This window comes from Lepisosteus oculatus, chromosome 9 (assembly GCF_040954835.1).
Source record: "Lepisosteus oculatus isolate fLepOcu1 chromosome 9, fLepOcu1.hap2, whole genome shotgun sequence".
Classification (NCBI taxonomy): Eukaryota; Metazoa; Chordata; class Actinopteri; order Semionotiformes; family Lepisosteidae; genus Lepisosteus; species Lepisosteus oculatus.
In genome coordinates this window covers 39,731,138-39,747,366 of record NC_090704.1, presented here as the reverse complement: position 1 = coordinate 39,747,366, position 16,229 = coordinate 39,731,138, and the positions used below count along the sequence as shown (strand labels likewise).

The window sequence follows — 16,229 nt, the reverse complement described above, 5'->3', positions numbered from 1 at the left end:
GTACTCCTCAGTTCAGTTATAGCTGACTTCATGCTGTTTGTGTCCAGAAACCAAGTGTATTGCTGATTCAGTGCGCTAAGCAAGACCCTCTGACAGAGGGGAATTCTTGACATTCAAGTACAGATGGAGAGCACACTTTAAACTATTAAAGAGATAGATTGTTTTGAAAAATTAGTCTTTTCCCTACTGAAGGAGCATTCAGTATCAATGGCAGGATCAGAACCGCCGATGTTTCTGACTTTGGCTCCGTAAAATCTGTCGCGTTCTCCTTTCCCAGCCAGAAGAGAAAAGTTTGTGATCAGGAGTCGTATCTCCAAAAGGCTGCCAGCCCTAATTTTTTTTCTTTTTGTACTGCCTCAATGAAGTATGCTTTTACTGTAACCATATCCTTGCTGTGCTGGCTGCACCTGCCCATAGTCAGCCTATCCCAGTTCTCCCCCTCAGGAACAGAAAGACCGACTCACTGACTCATCAATGGCTTGTTCTGCACAAGCTGTACCATTTGTTTAGGCACGAGTCTCTGCACAACCACAGCAAACACGTCCAGAGCTGGTACAGCCCAGCCAGCTCATCTGAGGGCTTGGCACAATTCTGGGAGCTGGAAGTGTAAATAGCAGACAAACATGATGGACAGGAGCCTAGAGCTGTCTTCTTATGACTGAGGGAGTCCAAGGTGAGATCTGAAAAAAAGCTATAGAAGGTGGACACTAACAGTTTCTTTCCTTTGCAATATTTGTATTTGCCAATACTCCTGTTGGATTCCTTGTTTCCATGAGGAGCTTGCCTGGCATGTGCCTCTCTTTTCGTTTTTCTGTGGAGGTTTAAATAAAACTGTTATATTGACACCGCAGTGTATCTGTGGCATTTCAACCCTCTGAAAAGAAAAAAAAAACATACTTTGCATTATCATACTGATTGTCATTGTTGAGACAACTGTGAATACTGCTACCCCTTTTTTTAGATTAACACAAGGAGAGAAGTCCTGCATTAAATAATTAACTGGCTGTGATGTGGGTTATACATATAAGCCTTATGATTGTAGATGAAATTATATAAAGAAAACGAGAGTTAAAGTAACCCCTTTGTTTGCTTCTAATTATTTTATTTAACTGATAAAGGACTTAACATTTCTTGTCTCCCCTTTCAGAATTAACAAAAACTACTTGTACCATAATGCATTGCAAAGATTTGTGGAACTGCACTTCCCGTCCTCCACTCCGCTTCCTGGTTACCTCGTACAAACTGTCAACGAGTCACTTGCTGCAAGTAACTGAAATCTAAATAAGCGAATTTGCATCTATCAAAGAGTTCTGTAATAGTTCATAAGGTTATAAATTTAAGAAAAAATGATAAGCAGCTGATATGCATTTTATCTGGTATGTAGGCATCTAATTTCCTCTTTATTTCGATAGTTGCAATGTATTTAGTATAAGTCTGTCATCAGCTTGTTTTGAAAAAGTGATATTGCGAAAAGAATAAACATTCAACTTAAAGTATTTTCAGTTGTGTAAGGAATATCAAACTGGCGTAAAATGGTGAAGCTAACCAGATCATAGAAGGAGTAAAGACGATATATTTAAGTGTATGGGTATGGTGGTCAGTAATCTAATGACGCTTCATGGCTGCAAATTTAAAAACGATTCGTCTTTAAATGGACCGAACTCCTAACTACAACTGATAAAAGCGATCTATAATCTCCTTTAAAACAAAATAATGCAGTGTGAAAATTGAGTAATCCAATAAACAGTTTTTCATGAGATGAACGTTATTGCGTCAAATATGTCACTTCGTTCATTTGACGTATATTAATTTCTAGGTGGTAGATCGCCTTACTGAATCTAAGCTCTGTCAGTGTTGATTTAGCTTACTGCTGATTGCGACTCGAAGCCCTCATATCACTAATGGAAAATTCTGACGCTTCAACTTCCATGACTGGTGACGGGGAAATAAAACCATGTGATTTATTTTCAAACCGAAGAATTCAGTTTCTGTTGTTTGCGGGTTGATTCAGTGGAACTGTACATACTGTAGTAGTTTCCTGTTATACTGTTATATTGATTATAACAAACAGGTGTAGCTCGCCTTTTTTTAAAAAATAGCTTATTGGTTCAAGAACCTTATCGAGTTTTATTCAGGAAATGAGCAAAACAAAAAATCTTGGTGATTTCTAGCTAGCATTTGATTTAGGACTCTCATTTGTTTTAGAGCAGCACAGTGGAAGGAGAAGTTATGGTACAATAGACTGGAAAGGAAAGAAACCTACAGATAGGGAGTTAGGGCATGTTTTTGCTCTTAATAGTGGGGTGGGTTTTTGTTGGGTGTTTACTAGTTCTTTTGGGTGAGAGTGTTGTGTTTCTTTCATTTCGTTCTCAGGTGCTCAGCTGAGTAAAGTGGTGGAAGAGCAGAGGGGGGCAGATGGAGGATTTTCGCCGCGCGTTCCTGCTCCTGTGCAAGGAGGGCGGCGTGGAGCCTCAGGAGTCGGTGGTCAGGCAGCTGCAGGAAGTGTGGGGGGCGGCGGGCAGCACGAGGCTGGACCTGGCCGGAAACAGCCTCACGACAGACACCTGCGCCGTGCTGGCAAAGGTGCTCCGCCACGATGTCCTCTTCACGGAGCTGGTGCTCAGCGACTGCATGCTCAGCGAGGAAGGTGAGCCGGCTTGGCCCTGCACTCCTGTCCCTCTCACTTGGCACCACGCTGGGGCAGGTTTTGTTCGCACTGTGGGGCAGAAATGTCGAACTTTGTCTTTCTCGTATTCTTTGACACATTCAGTTTAGACCAGCAGTTTGTTCATTCTTTCTGTGCTGTGTGGATAGGGAGCAATGGAGTGGCAAAGGGCATCGCCGCTGTTTTGATGCAAGCCCAGAGTGAATACAGAGAGACTGGTTTTAAGTTTTGCCCAAGGTTTTAATTTCCAGTTCCTCCCCTTAAATGGTGTCACTAATAACAGTTGTTTTTTTCATGCTATTCATCCTCATGCTGTAGAATCCCCACTAATAATCTTGCAGTAGATGGCGCCTGTTTGTTCTTAACCTCTGGCTCTCTTCTACTGTGGAGCCTAACCTTAGGAGGGAGACAAATGTAAATGTGAGAGAGGCTCTGTAGGGTTTTATACCATCTGTCTGTGTCACTGACATTCCTCTTCTTGTCAATCTCAGGTGCCAAGCTGCTGTTGCATGGTCTGTGTTCCAACACAACGGTTAAAGTGCTGGATCTCAAGGTAAGCAGTATAATCTTGACATAGTAACTGCAGGCTTGTTTCCAAAGAAGATGAAGGTGGGGTGCCTGTAATTTTTCTGCTTTAAACTGTTGAATGAAACACGTGGTTCTTTCTGTCATTCTGGGTAGTTAATTATGAAACTGTCCTAAATGGCTTTTTATAGCATCACAAAATAACATTATTCAGACATCACAAAAAGTTTTCCAAACCACATTCTCATTTCATAAATGCTTTACTTGTTTAATACATATTCTTACTATGAATTCCTTTGTAGTTTTTTAGATCATTTGTTTCATTCTGCATATTTTTAACAATGCAGTTGGTTTCACCTTTAACATCCTGTGCAATTGCAATGATGACCATGTAGAGGTCATGGTCCAGGGTGCAATGCTAAATTAAACACAGACTGTTTGCGTTGTAGGGCAACAACATGAGAGCAACAGGATCAGAAGCTCTGGGGAAGTTACTGGCACACAACAAGTCACTGCGCAGGTGAGGAGAATGTAATGAATGGTAAATTGAGAAATGAAGGTTCCTTGCACTGCAGAACCAACAGATCCAAATCTTGTGGTTAGGGTGGTCTCCTAAGTGTTTTTCATGCTTGGAGGAGAGATAAACTGATTACTTCTGCCATTGGTCAACAAACAAAAGCATGTTAGTGATACACCAACTCTCTAGAGTCTAGACAATCACTTCCCTTAAAGGTTTGAACACCTATTCAAAATTACTTCACATTTAGAGGAATGTTGCTATGCGGTCTTCACTGTGGTTAGCGTGGATTGCTGCTGTGTTGCAGGCTGGTTCTAGAGTGGAATGCCCTGGGGATGTGGAATGAAGCATTCTCAATATTCTGTGAGGGGCTCGGCTCCAATGGCTGTCTGAAACAGCTTGACCTGCGCAACAACCAGATCAATCACCAGGGGGCAGCAGAGCTAGCCTTGGCTCTGAAGCGAAACAGCACGCTACAGGAGCTTGGTGGGTTTGTTTTGGTCTAGGTCTGTCCACTCCATATACAGTAGGTCCTTAATATCCTATATCAGTTAGCTGTTAACTTAAATTGACCAATTTATTCACTTCTCCTGAATCCTACAATGCTGCTGCTTTAGAGACGTAGTGGTAAGAAAAAGATTGTGAACCCTATAGAATTTCCTGTATTTCTGTGATTTGATCTTCATCTCTGTCATAATAATAGATAAACATAATCTGGTTAAACAAATAACACACAAACAGTTGTACGTTTAATGTCTATATTGAACAAATTGTTTAAACATTTGCTGTCTGTGCTGGATAAAGTATGTGAACCTCTTTTAGCAGCAGTGACCTCAACCAAACGTGTCCTGTAGCTGCTGATCAGTCTTGCACATCGATTTTGGCCATTACTCTTTACAGAACTACTTCAATTCATTGATATTTCTGGGATGTCTTGCAGGAACAGCTTGCTTCATGGCATGCAGCAACATTTCAATTGAGTTAAGGTCAGGACTCTCACATAGCTATTCCAAAATTCAAAATTTCCTCTTTTTAAGCCTTTCGGTTGTAGCTGAAGAAGGCTCCATGGCCGAAATGTGTTTTCTTTCTTCTCTTTTCAGCATGGAATAAACCCATTACATGTTCCTTTGCAGCCTACACATGCTGACACAGCTACCCACCTGAACTACTTCATTTTACTTTTATTGTTGTTTGAAATGCACTCATGCCTAATTGACCTCTTTCAACTTGTTTCCAGATCTGCGGTGGAACAATATTGGACTCCTGGGGGGACGCTCTATACTGGAGTCGTTGCAGCACAACAAAACACTTCTACAGCTGGAGATGGCAGGAAACAACATTCCCAGCTACACTCTTAAAGCTGTTGGTAAGCAGAATAGGACGCAAAACCTCCTTGTGCCGCCTTATTAAAACAGAACAAGACCAATTTTTCGTTCTTTTCCTGTAGCAACATTGAGATTTCCCTACCTGTCAGCCTGAGTTTCAATCAAAAACTAGTGACCTCAGGGTTCTGTTCATCTTCTCACCTAGACAAAAAATCTAACTGACGTGATGTGTGTTTTAATGCAGTGTGTGAGTGTAATACCGCCTCCTGTGCTGTTTATTTGTCTTCACAGAGCAGTCCACAGGCCATAACACGGACCGGCAGTCCACTCTGAGAGAGGCTCGCAGCAGGACCCAGGTGCTCACCAAGGAGATCCAGAATCTGAAAGATGAGAAGGGCCAGCAGGTGGGTGGGTGTTGATGTCAGTGGGGCATTTTGCATTATGCTACAGTACATTTACCATGGGGTTAATGCACTTGTAACTCAACCCCTCTATCCTAGGCACTTAATATACTGTCATTGTGCCATCAGGCCCACCTGAGAGGAATGAACAGTTCTGTGAGTGATCCTTCTCAGAACTATGTTCTTGTTCCAGTCTGTGGAGATGCTGTGATGGATTTGTTTGTAAAATGTTTTTCTTGATTGATCTCTACAGTTCTTAAGCCTGATGGAGACAATTGATAAGCAACGAGATGAAATGGGCAGACACAGCAGGTGAGGTGTTTTGGGGGGAAAAAAAAGGAAAAGAAAACTTTCCTGATGATACCTATTGCACAGCATACTCCACCAAGAATTAGATGGACCTTGAATCCACCCTGTCTGGAAGATCTCTGCTGTAGTGCCAACCCTTTACAGTAGTAGGAATAAGGTTCAGGTGAAGAATGACAATACTGAGGAGTCACCTGCCCGTTTGCTTTGAGGGCTATTCAATGCCAATACAATAGAAGTGCCAATACAATAGAAGGTGCGAGTTATCCAGAGCTGCATTGAAGTTATTCAGTTATTTTCATTTCCCTTGTTATTTTTCTTCTAGGACTTCTGCATTACATGTCAGTCAATTACAAGAAGCCTTGAATGAAAGGAAGTCTGCGTTGAATTCTCTCAAAGCCAAGTAAGCTACTTGGAAAGCTTCTGCTTTTTGTATCGGTTCCATTTCTTACAGTTTAATTATTTTATGGTCTGTTTCTGTAATTGACAAATGTATGGTTTTAGTTGGGTAGCCCAGTGGTTAGCTTTTCTGCCTTGAGGCGTTGGGACCCTGGGTTCAATTCTGGACCTGGGATGCTATCTGCATGGAGTTTGAGTGTTTTCTGTGTTTAGTGTGAGTTTTCTCTCAGTGCTCTAGTTTTCTCCCACAGTCCAGAAACTGGCCCTGGTGTCTGCTTGTGTCTACCTTTTCTTTTTAAGTAGGAAACAGACAAAACAAAACTAAAAAGTAGTATTTTTTCTATGCTGCCTTAATAAAATGGCTACTTCTTGGGGGACATTTTAAAATGTAGTGCTTGTATGCTTCAGTTCATTTTGAATTTACATCATGAATCCGTCATGCGCAAACATTTTATTTTAAATTAATTTCATTCATGTATTTCAACTGTTTTAATTTTTTGTGCATATTATGTTTTAATTATACTTCACAAGGTTAGTCAAAACTATGACTCTGCTTGAAAACCTGTGATATAATGTTTTTATTTTCCATCTTGTTTTTTACAGATTTTGTGCATGGCCTGCAAAATAAGTGATATTTTTAATTGCACAAATTATGCCACTAAATTGAAGGTCAAGAGAAGGGTTCTACCCATTTCCTTTTTTGCACTGCTATTATTTCAGTAAAAACAGCAGCAGTTGTCGGTATATATCAGTGAAACTTAGTTGGTAGAGGCAGATCTCTGTGGCCGGACGTCTCTCTTAGTGGATACGTAGATATTAATAGGACCGAGACAATTGGCTGCATTCTTTGGATTAATCCAGGGAGTAGCATCTGAATGATATTATATTACAGTGTGGTGCTGCAGGCATTTCTGTGATGGGTATCCGGATTGTATCACACAGCTGGGTAGGGGGAGGGGAGAGGAGAGGAGGGGGTGGGCAGGCAGGCAGGCTGAGGGGGTAATCATCACCTGCTCTGTGGAGCTGACATGTGGTAATTAAGCTGTTTTGTAGGGGCTGTGTGAAACTCTGCTCATGCTCCCCATTGGATGGTTAACCCTCTCTCTCCCAATGTTTTGGGAGTAAAAACTATGTACAGTATTCTATTCTGTTGTGACCCTTTTTTTCAGCATGTATAATATCTAAAGCTACAATATGTCTACAATCCAGAATGATCACTTGGACTTTTTTAAATTAAGTTCTTGAGTGTATGTGACATGGAGCCATTGTCAAAACTGTTGTTCTTTTGGGTCCTTTCTCTAAGTACACACACCTTAATGTAGTTATCTTCAGCTTTCTCTGCTTAAGTATCTCTTTTTCAAGCTGCTACTATAACAATCATGAAGGTGGGCCCTTCCTGAACATTTTTATAGACTGCTTCCTGTGAATCATTCTTCCAGCATGACAATGAATGAACACATGCAGCAGATTTCAAATTAAATACAGTCCTCAGTAGCAGGAGACTAAGGTTGTGCAGAACAGGGTCTGTGGGGGGGCCTGCAGGCCTACAGACGACAAATGGTACCATAGATGCAAGCCACTGTCCTAATGGATATTAAAATGACCTATTTTCTATCCTGTGTGTGTTTTCAGATCAGTTTTTTAGTAATATGTGTTATGGGGTAAAACGAGGTATTGTCATGAACTGTTCAAACATTGTTTCAAGGAACGGTACTGTGTGAGCAACAGGCAACAGGTGGGCTTTCAGCCTTGTCTGTGCTCCTGTTTCCACACAGACTCCAGATGACTGAGGCTGCTCTGGCTCTATCAGAGCAGAAGTCACATGACCTGGGAGAGCTGGTTGGCCGGATGCAAATGGAGAATTTGGAGCTGAAGGAACGTCATTCCCGTGAACTGAAGAAAGAGCAAGAGGTATGCAGGAAAACCTTTTTCCTCAGTTAACTTTCCAGGTCATAGAAAAGCCACTAACAAACCTGAATGAAAAAGCTATGGGAAACAATGACAACGTATGTTGTCAGAATGACTCAGGTAATCAGCAAGCTGCTGTGTGTTAAAACATTGTAGCATGTGCATTGCATGAACTGACTATATTAAAAGAGGTGATTTAAGGCATTTGATGTTTACATTAAGTAGTACCCCCTTGGGATTCGTGTGTCTTACAGGAAAATGTTTTAAGAGAAGGAAAACGTCTTCGTGAGGTGCACTCTGTGACCGAGAAGAACCTTCAACTGAAAAACAAGGCAAGTAGGCGATTTATGGGAATATCTTCCTGTGTAGAACCCTGCATTAATTAACTTTCTTTGTAGCAGAGACATCCCAATTGATTATTCTGTGTTGATAAGGTACTGTAAAAGAGTAGGATCTTGAAGTGTAGTTTTGTGCACATTGCCAAGAACAGAAGTGAAGGATTCTTAGTTTCTGATTGATTGGGAAATGTACCACAGGGGTCAGCCCTTTGGGAATCCCCATGCACATACCTCTTGTTCTTGATTTTAAGTGCACTTTCGGATAGTTTTCACTTGTGTTAAAAGTTTTGTGTTTTGTTGTCATTGCACAGAGCAAAGTTCCTGCTGGTAGTTTTTACTCATTTCTAATGGCTTTATTGGTCATTTCATTTTGCATGTGTACCCTTTGTACAGGTATAGCAGGTTTAGTAATCCCCTGGAGGAACAGGGGATACTGAATATGCAGTGTGTGTAATAGAAGTGCTTAGGTGCTGTGCTGTATACCAGGTGGAGGAGCTGGAGCGCAGATGTAAGGCCCAGCAGGATCAAATCTTCGAACTCAAACAGGAGCTAACCAACACGAGTGCTGAGCTCAAACTGCGTCTGGCACAGGCAGAGGGTGAGACATCGGCATAACTCACCTTCTTCACATACTCCAGCAGTCTTGTCTGGATTGCATTATCCATCCTTGAGGCTTTCTTTGATCAGTTGACTCTTTGCTGCCTGTGTGTGCTGGGCACAGTGACAATTGACAATAAGAGCATATATATAATATGTAATGCTTTCACAGGAAAGATGTAAGCTTGCCTTAGTTCTGAGTAGAAATATACAACTTAATACAATGGTGATGGGGGCTCCCAAGGGTCACAACAAGTGGTCATGCTTTTTCAAACCTGCGGTCAGGGTACTGCTTGTTCATGATTATGCTGTGTCTTATGTGGAATGGCATATTATTCAAAGGCCTGAGGGTTTCAGATCCGCAACTTCGTAAAATGGTCTCCTAAAGGGCTTTTACAAATACTGTTTATTTCTGTTGTTGCTCAAGAGCGACTGGGCATGGAGAAGAAACGGTCAAAGCAGGCTCAGGACGATCTGGACAATCTGCATAAAAAAGAGGTACTGTATGAAGACTTTTCAGGCTGGAAACAAGGTGTAGGCTGAGTGATTCCACGTAATTCCACATTGTATACCTTGGACAACATATACTGTACATTATACAGTATACATTATAAAGTCTTGATGCTGTGTTGGGGTGATTCCAATCACAAAAATAAAAGGGTCTTGATGCTATGCTACCTAGCTATTAGTACCATGTGTAAATTCTTGTGAATATTGTAATATTGTTTGAGATGTGAAAAAGTAAGGTTTTCCAATTTTCTTTCATTGTAGTACTTACTGTGATTTTGTTGTTTGCACTATATATTAATTGTGATTATTTGTAATTTTATCTGTGTTGCCTGAGATTGGTATTTTCAAGTAAGAATTCTTCAGAAAAATCTGTCCATCAGTCCTGAATTAGAAACCCAGTGTTTGATAGCACCATTTTGTTCTCTTCAGGTTTCTTATGCTGTTGTGTCAAAGTTTTGAGTCAAGCCAATGTCTTGGTTTAAATTAAATGTCTATCTTTTAGTCAAATCAATGCATTGTATTGTAGTATAAGCTTAGGTGAAATTGTACTGATTTTATTTATTGGTCATCTTGTGTGCTACAGTTTTCCATTTTAAGAAATAAATGGCTATTGAATATTAGAGATGCGTTCTAGGTTAACAACTGTTGTTTCAGAGTATGTAGCACATGAACAGCAACTGAACTGCATTACAGTTACGGTTTCCTGTCATTGAGCAGAACAGTGCTGTATTGACACATTCATTAAAAAAATCCTTAATGTGTAGACATTTCTATAGTTACAAATGCAGTTTTCCTGCATGCCTATTTGTAAATTTGATACAAGTTCTGAGTTCCTTGATGTTGTGTACGCAGAAAATACAGTATGGTATGTATTTTCTGTAACATTTATGTCTGAGCTAAGTATAATAGAACTGTCATTTTAAGGTGACTCAGTTATTTGTTGTGACACAGGTGGATCACCTGAATAGACACCTGGAGGAGACTGAGAGGACACTGCAGGACAGGGTTCAGAAACTAGAGGCTCTGCGCATTCAGCTAGAAGAGGTGAGGGAATGACAGAACTACGTGTTACATTTATGCACCACAATAAAAAGTGAAAGTCCAGGGGAAAAACATTTGGGAGGGGTTTTTGGAAATCTTTTCCGTATCCTTAATCCTATCCTTATCCTTTCCTTAACATTATTGTAGTTTACCATCCAGTGACTGAGGAGATTTAGTCCTTTAATAGTTATAGGTAGTGATGTTCAAATAAGATAGATACATCAGCCGTGTTCTATAAATATGTATTGTATAATGCATTTTTTTAAAAATATTTGTGTGAGGAAAAAATTGGTGCAGTTTTGAAATTGATTTATAAACGTTTCATTGAAAAATGCCAAAAGACATTCTTCGTTTCAGTTTTACGATTTCTAGTCAGGAAAGTGCCAAAATGCTTCAGAGCAGAACAGTACTGTAGAAACTTTGTTCCTTCAGGAACTGAGTCGTGTGAAAGCGGCCTGCGTGTCCGAGAGAGCGCTGGCCGACGAGGAGCTGGGCAAGGTGCGCACTCAGGTGCGGCTGGAGGAGGTAAGATGTAGCCCGAACACTGAAAACATTATTACCTGACTGTGACTGGGATGCCCAAGTGGCTCCTGTGCTGGGCATCTGCCAGCCTGCAGTGATGTCACTGAGACACTCGGCACTTTTTCAATAAGCACTCACAGTCAGGATGTGTGTCAAATGGTGAATGGGTCTGTAGGCGGGTATGTCAGAGGAGCATGTTCATGTGTCTCACTCTCTCCTGAGCTGGGACACATGGGCTGCTGCTGGAAATGTGTGTTTCAAATCAATCTGCAATTCCAAAAGTGGTGGTGGTTGTAATAAGACCACTGGTGATTCCAAATGTAGAATGAACAGTGAGAGTAATTGTAAGCATTTCAGTTGTTTGACTTTTGCATAAGAAGGATACAAATTGGTTGTAATTTGAATGTACAGTATTCTCAGATCCAAATGGGGGTGTAGGGGAGGGTTTGTTAGGCAAATGTGAGGAGTTAGTTCAGAGAACATGTAGAATACTTTTGGAATTGGTAGTTAAAAGTGTTATTTATCTCAAATGAAAGTGGATTATGGTTTGTTGCATAAAGAAGATAGACCAAAACAGGGACTGTTGTGGCAAGAAAAGCCATCTCTAAGAACCCTGGCTCTATACATTCTTGCCTGAAGGTCTTTATGCGCTGCCACAGGAAGCAGCTTCTCTGTGATAAAGCTGAAGAGACACTCTGTGTTTTCTTGCCCTTAAGTCTGTCTGCTTAGGAGACGGGCCTGTTAACTATTATAGACAAGAGAGACTGTATTACATTCTGTTTTGACTCTGGCTTCTCAATTTACCAATATAAAGTTTATAAAACCATAAAATTAATTCTGCTGGTATTACTTAATTTTGTTAGTAAGCATTGTAGCATTGTAGCATTGCTTATACGAAGGTGAATTAAGAACATGCTTTTGTGTTTTTTTTGTGTTTAGAAAAGTGTAAATATGTATGTTAACAGCAAATGAAAGTTTAGGTGTGCAGCATCTAAAACATAGTCAGTCAATAGTTAAAGGGTAAAAATGATTGTTAAAAATGATTGTTAAATACAGTATGTCTCTGTTTTTAAGGGATTCATCTTTAATGATGATTTAATATTAATTGAAACTTACATTAGTCAGTATGTTGTAGTGAAGTAACAAATTTAAGACACAGGATACCAGTGTTTATTCTAAACTTCTTTATATGTTTTTACTGAGTGTTCTCTGGGGTTAGGGGCTCTGTTGCTGATGTATTTAAGGTAGGAAAGTGATCGATATGCAGTGTCTGTGGTAGAATTTAGAAGCCAATAATGTATTAAGCTAATTGACCAGTCTCAAGTACAAACACTGAGCCAGTGCAGGTGTTGATCATTACGCTGGAGAAGCAGCTGGCGAGGTCCGGAATGCCAAAGCTGAACATATCCATTGTATGGAATTTTGAAATGATGTCACAGAATGAAGAGTCAGAACATGGCAGTGAATGGAGTTGAATGTGAAGATCATTCTGTCCAAGTTCATTTCTCTAATGTTTCCATTGTAGCCTGAAGTACTGAAGATAACAAGAGTGATATTGTAAGATACTGTATCTTGTATAATGGTATAGCCAAGTGAACCAAATAAAATGTCTGTTTCATTTTATCTCAGTACATCTACATATAATGATTTTTACATCAGCTTGGTAGGCTGATTATTAATCAAGGTTTCATTTTTTGGGTAATCTACCCTTTTGTTTGTAAAAATAGATTATTTAATTTGAGTGATAGGTCTTTTTCATTCTGAGATGATAGGGGGACATATATTCAATTTAAGACATGTAATTGTTGAAATAAGAGTAGTTGTCATGCTGTATTTAAAAAAGAAAAAAATGTCCTTGAGCTGGGTCCAGAGTGGACTACAGTGCTGCTCTGCACTCACTTTTATCTTTTAATGTTTGTTTTGAGCTCTTGTTCTTTTTGTTCACAATGCAACTTATCTTTTTATATGTACCACAAAAAACACATTTACGCTGATAACAGTAACCATAACAGGTAGTCCTGGGATAAAAGCCATATGAACGATTACTAAGAACAAGTTGTAAGTCTAGGGTACACTGTATTGATTGAGGCACTTAAAATCCCGTTCTGAACCTTCCTTCTTGTGAAATCTCAGCGTGTTACGGACCAGCAAGACATACCCTGCCTCTCTCTGCTCCCCAGCAACAGCGGCTGAGCGCTGTGGAGGAGAAGTTGCGGGCCCTGCGTCAGTCGCGGGATGAGGCCCAGGGGCTCTGTGCCCAACAGAAACAGACCGCGGCAGAGCTGCAGGCCAAGAACAGCCAGCTGGCCCTGGAAATGGATGGGCTGAGGAGGAGGATTGAGGAGCTGCAGCAGGTGAGTTAATAACTGCCCTGGCACTCTGATTCAGACACGACTCACAGCTGTGTCTCTCCTAAAGAAAAAAAGGAACATTGCTGAGGAGACTTTAATAACTTAATCTAAGCTTGTACTTTTTTACTCTAGGTGGATTTTTACCCTTTTCTCATTTGTAAATTAATCTGTAGAAAATATTGTTTTTCACTTGACAGTGAGGAATATAATATACTAATACTTGCTGAATCTTGAAATATTATGTTAATTTATGTTAATATATGCAGCAATGTTTTAGGATTTAGGATTTGATGTTCAAGATAATTAAATAACACCTTGCTTACAAGAGCACTAAAATTAAAGTGCTTCTAGAATTCCTTGGCTGTTTTATATTCATCATGGAAAGAGACAAAAAAGATGGTGACCTTTTAAGATCTTTTAAGAGTTACTCTGACATTTGAGGTTATTAAAACACCTTTTAGAAACACCATTAAAAACACTAGCTCATGTCTTCCAGAAACCTGGAGAATTTCAAACTTAATTGCCAGACTTGGAGGGTTGGGAGAGAATGGTGAAATAAAGATAAAATGTATGCTAACAAGTGAAATTGACATTTACCATGTATTTTAATGTGTAATAAATTTGGGGAAACTAAAAATAGATCAGAATCTCTTGGTATTCTTGGGTGAAGTCCAGGCTGTGTGTAAAGTACCTTGTACAGTACAGTACGTCACAAAGCAGTGACAGGGTGCCGTGTGTGTCCAGGAGCTGACAGGAAAAGAGCAGGAAAAGGTGGCGGAAGTAAGCCGTGTGCGGGTGGAGCTGCAGGAGCAGATTGGACACCTGCAGGCCGAGAGGACCACCCAGGCGGGGCTGAAGGAAAAAATTGCCGCCCTGGAGCGGGAGATGAAAGGTATGTATTTCTTTTAAAGAGACATTCGAGCTCCTGACAATCAAAAACCCTGGTGAAAGAGCAAGCCACAGGGCTTGTCATACTGTACATTGTATATATTTTGTATTCAAGAAGGAACATTGTACACCTATAAGAAGGATATTAGTAAATTTATAGTCATCATCTAAGGCCCTCCTTGTGGCGATTAGATATATATACTGTATATTTTAAGTAGGAATTTGTGTAAAATGTGTTTTGTGATGTAATTAATAGATCTGTTCATCTAATGTCATCAGATGTTTCTCATACTCCAGAAAGAAGTGTCCCATCAAAACCATAAGTGTCATCTTTCATTTGTTAGCTACTTCACATAAGCCAGGCATTCTTCTTTCCTTCCATGTGCTGGCTGTGTTACGGGTTTTTGGTGGTGAAAAGAAAAACTGTTTTGACTTTTCTGCAGTGATAGCAAGCCGCCACCGAGAGGCGCTTTTGGATAAAGAGAGTGAGATCGCCTCCCTGCTGGAAAAGCTGAGGCTGCGGGACGCGGAGATCCAGCGGATCCGCGACGACGAGGCTCAGCGGGCCAGCTTCCTGCAGAACGCCATTCTCACATATGTGCAGGGCTCTTCGCTGAGCAGCTACAGCCCCAAGAAGTAGAACCGCTGCCCCCACATGAGACCTCCCAGGCAGTAGTGTCCTGCTGATCTGCAGAATGAGCAGGTCTCCATGGGAAGTGCAAGGACAGCTGTGAAAGAGGGACACTCCAGGAGGCAGGATTCCATCAAAGATGGAGCATTTAAAACAAGCTCAGCTGTTCTGTAAGCTTGCGCAACACAGGGCTCTAGCAATAAAAAATGACTTTTTCATTATCAGGTCACTATCTGATTTCTGTTGTGCTACACTTAACTCAACAGAAGATTTCGCTCTCGGTTTGAGTTTGTGACTGGCTGAGCAATATTTGGTTCAAGATGGTTGCTAATGCCAATATTGACCCACTGCACAGTTCTAGTCTGGTTTGATTCAACTGATGGGCAGGGAAAAATCAAAGAGGAATGTCTGCTGATAAGCAATGGGATTTTATTTCTACACGTTTAATTTAATACCTGGTGCTGAATACGGTTATTTACTGTATGTGCATAGCATACGTTTTGTTTGATAACAGTATATCTTCTTAATTAGCCAATCATTGCCTTCTTTTTACAACTGTTTCATTTTCAGCAGTGATATGTACAATTATGCAGATCTGTTTTCATCTTATTTCCTTGTTGCAGAATAAAGTAAGAATTGACTAGGAATTGACTTAATGAAAAGTTCATCCGAGACCATTTTGATTCCAGCCTTAACTTTAATGTATTTTATGGACAGAAGTTTTTATGTTTTAATTTTTGACAGTATTATTTGGCTTTGCATTCCTATTACATACAGTATGTATGTCATTTTGAGTCTGTTTAAAAAATGATATCCCAATCTGTATACAATTTGTGCTATTGTTTAACAGTGCAACCAATACAGGGTCTTCAATGGATGTAGGATGAAAATATTTTATCAACACTTTTTCATGCTGTTAAGTACTTGTACTGTATCATTTCTACAATCACAAAATAGATTCCTGCTTTTTTTAAAAAAATGTAAATGAATTGTATATGTCTTAACTATATATTTTTCTAGACTTTTTCAAGTTTTGTATATTTTACAATTAAATCATTTTTTGAGTTTAAAAGGGTTTCGCAACGTACTGATGGCCAGGCAGGGAAGGCACAATTCAGAAATAAAGGTGTACTTTCATCACAAAATATTTAACAGATTCATTCTTTTTAAAAAAAAGCTTTCTCACTAAATATTTAAAAGCATCATTAATTTATACCTTGAAGACTTCATTCAAACTTCTAAACACATTTAACACTAAAAGACAAAAGAGTGGACTTTTCAGAATCAACTATGAAACATAAGGCT

The 16,229-nt window shown here is 40.0% G+C and overlaps 1 protein-coding gene across 2 annotated transcripts; it reads left to right on the top strand.

The window, feature by feature from the left end:
* Positions 1 to 1,209: 1,209 nt before the first annotated feature.
* On the top strand, positions 1,210 to 16,071 carry lrrc45 (leucine rich repeat containing 45). Of its 2 annotated transcripts, XM_015355917.2 has the most exons (19): positions 1,210 to 1,376; positions 2,374 to 2,647; positions 3,157 to 3,218; positions 3,640 to 3,710; positions 4,015 to 4,193; positions 4,945 to 5,073; positions 5,324 to 5,436; positions 5,533 to 5,589; positions 5,687 to 5,745; positions 6,065 to 6,142; positions 7,914 to 8,049; positions 8,301 to 8,378; positions 8,871 to 8,982; positions 9,409 to 9,479; positions 10,443 to 10,535; positions 10,965 to 11,057; positions 13,235 to 13,408; positions 14,150 to 14,297; positions 14,737 to 16,071. In XM_015355917.2, the coding sequence occupies exons 2-19, from the start codon at positions 2,416 to 2,418 to the stop codon at positions 14,931 to 14,933; spliced, it is 2,082 nt and encodes a 693-aa protein (XP_015211403.2). In that variant the 5' UTR covers positions 1,210 to 1,376; positions 2,374 to 2,415; the 3' UTR covers positions 14,934 to 16,071. The 2 variants fall into 2 exon arrangements, with proteins under 2 accessions (XP_015211403.2, XP_006635203.2); XM_006635140.3 differs by lacking the exon at positions 5,533 to 5,589.
* The last annotated feature ends 158 nt before the right edge of the window (positions 16,072 to 16,229 follow it).

Coding starts and splice junctions, on each gene's coding strand:
- lrrc45 (XM_015355917.2), top strand. CDS start 2,416: ATGGAGGATTTTCGCCGCGCGTTCCTGCTCCTGTGCAAGGAGGGCGGC. Junction 6,143..7,913: donor TTGAATTCTCTCAAAGCCAA/GTAAGCTACTTG, acceptor GTTTCCACACAG/ACTCCAGATGACTGAGGCTG. Junction 8,983..9,408: donor GCGTCTGGCACAGGCAGAGG/GTGAGACATCGG, acceptor TTGTTGCTCAAG/AGCGACTGGGCATGGAGAAG.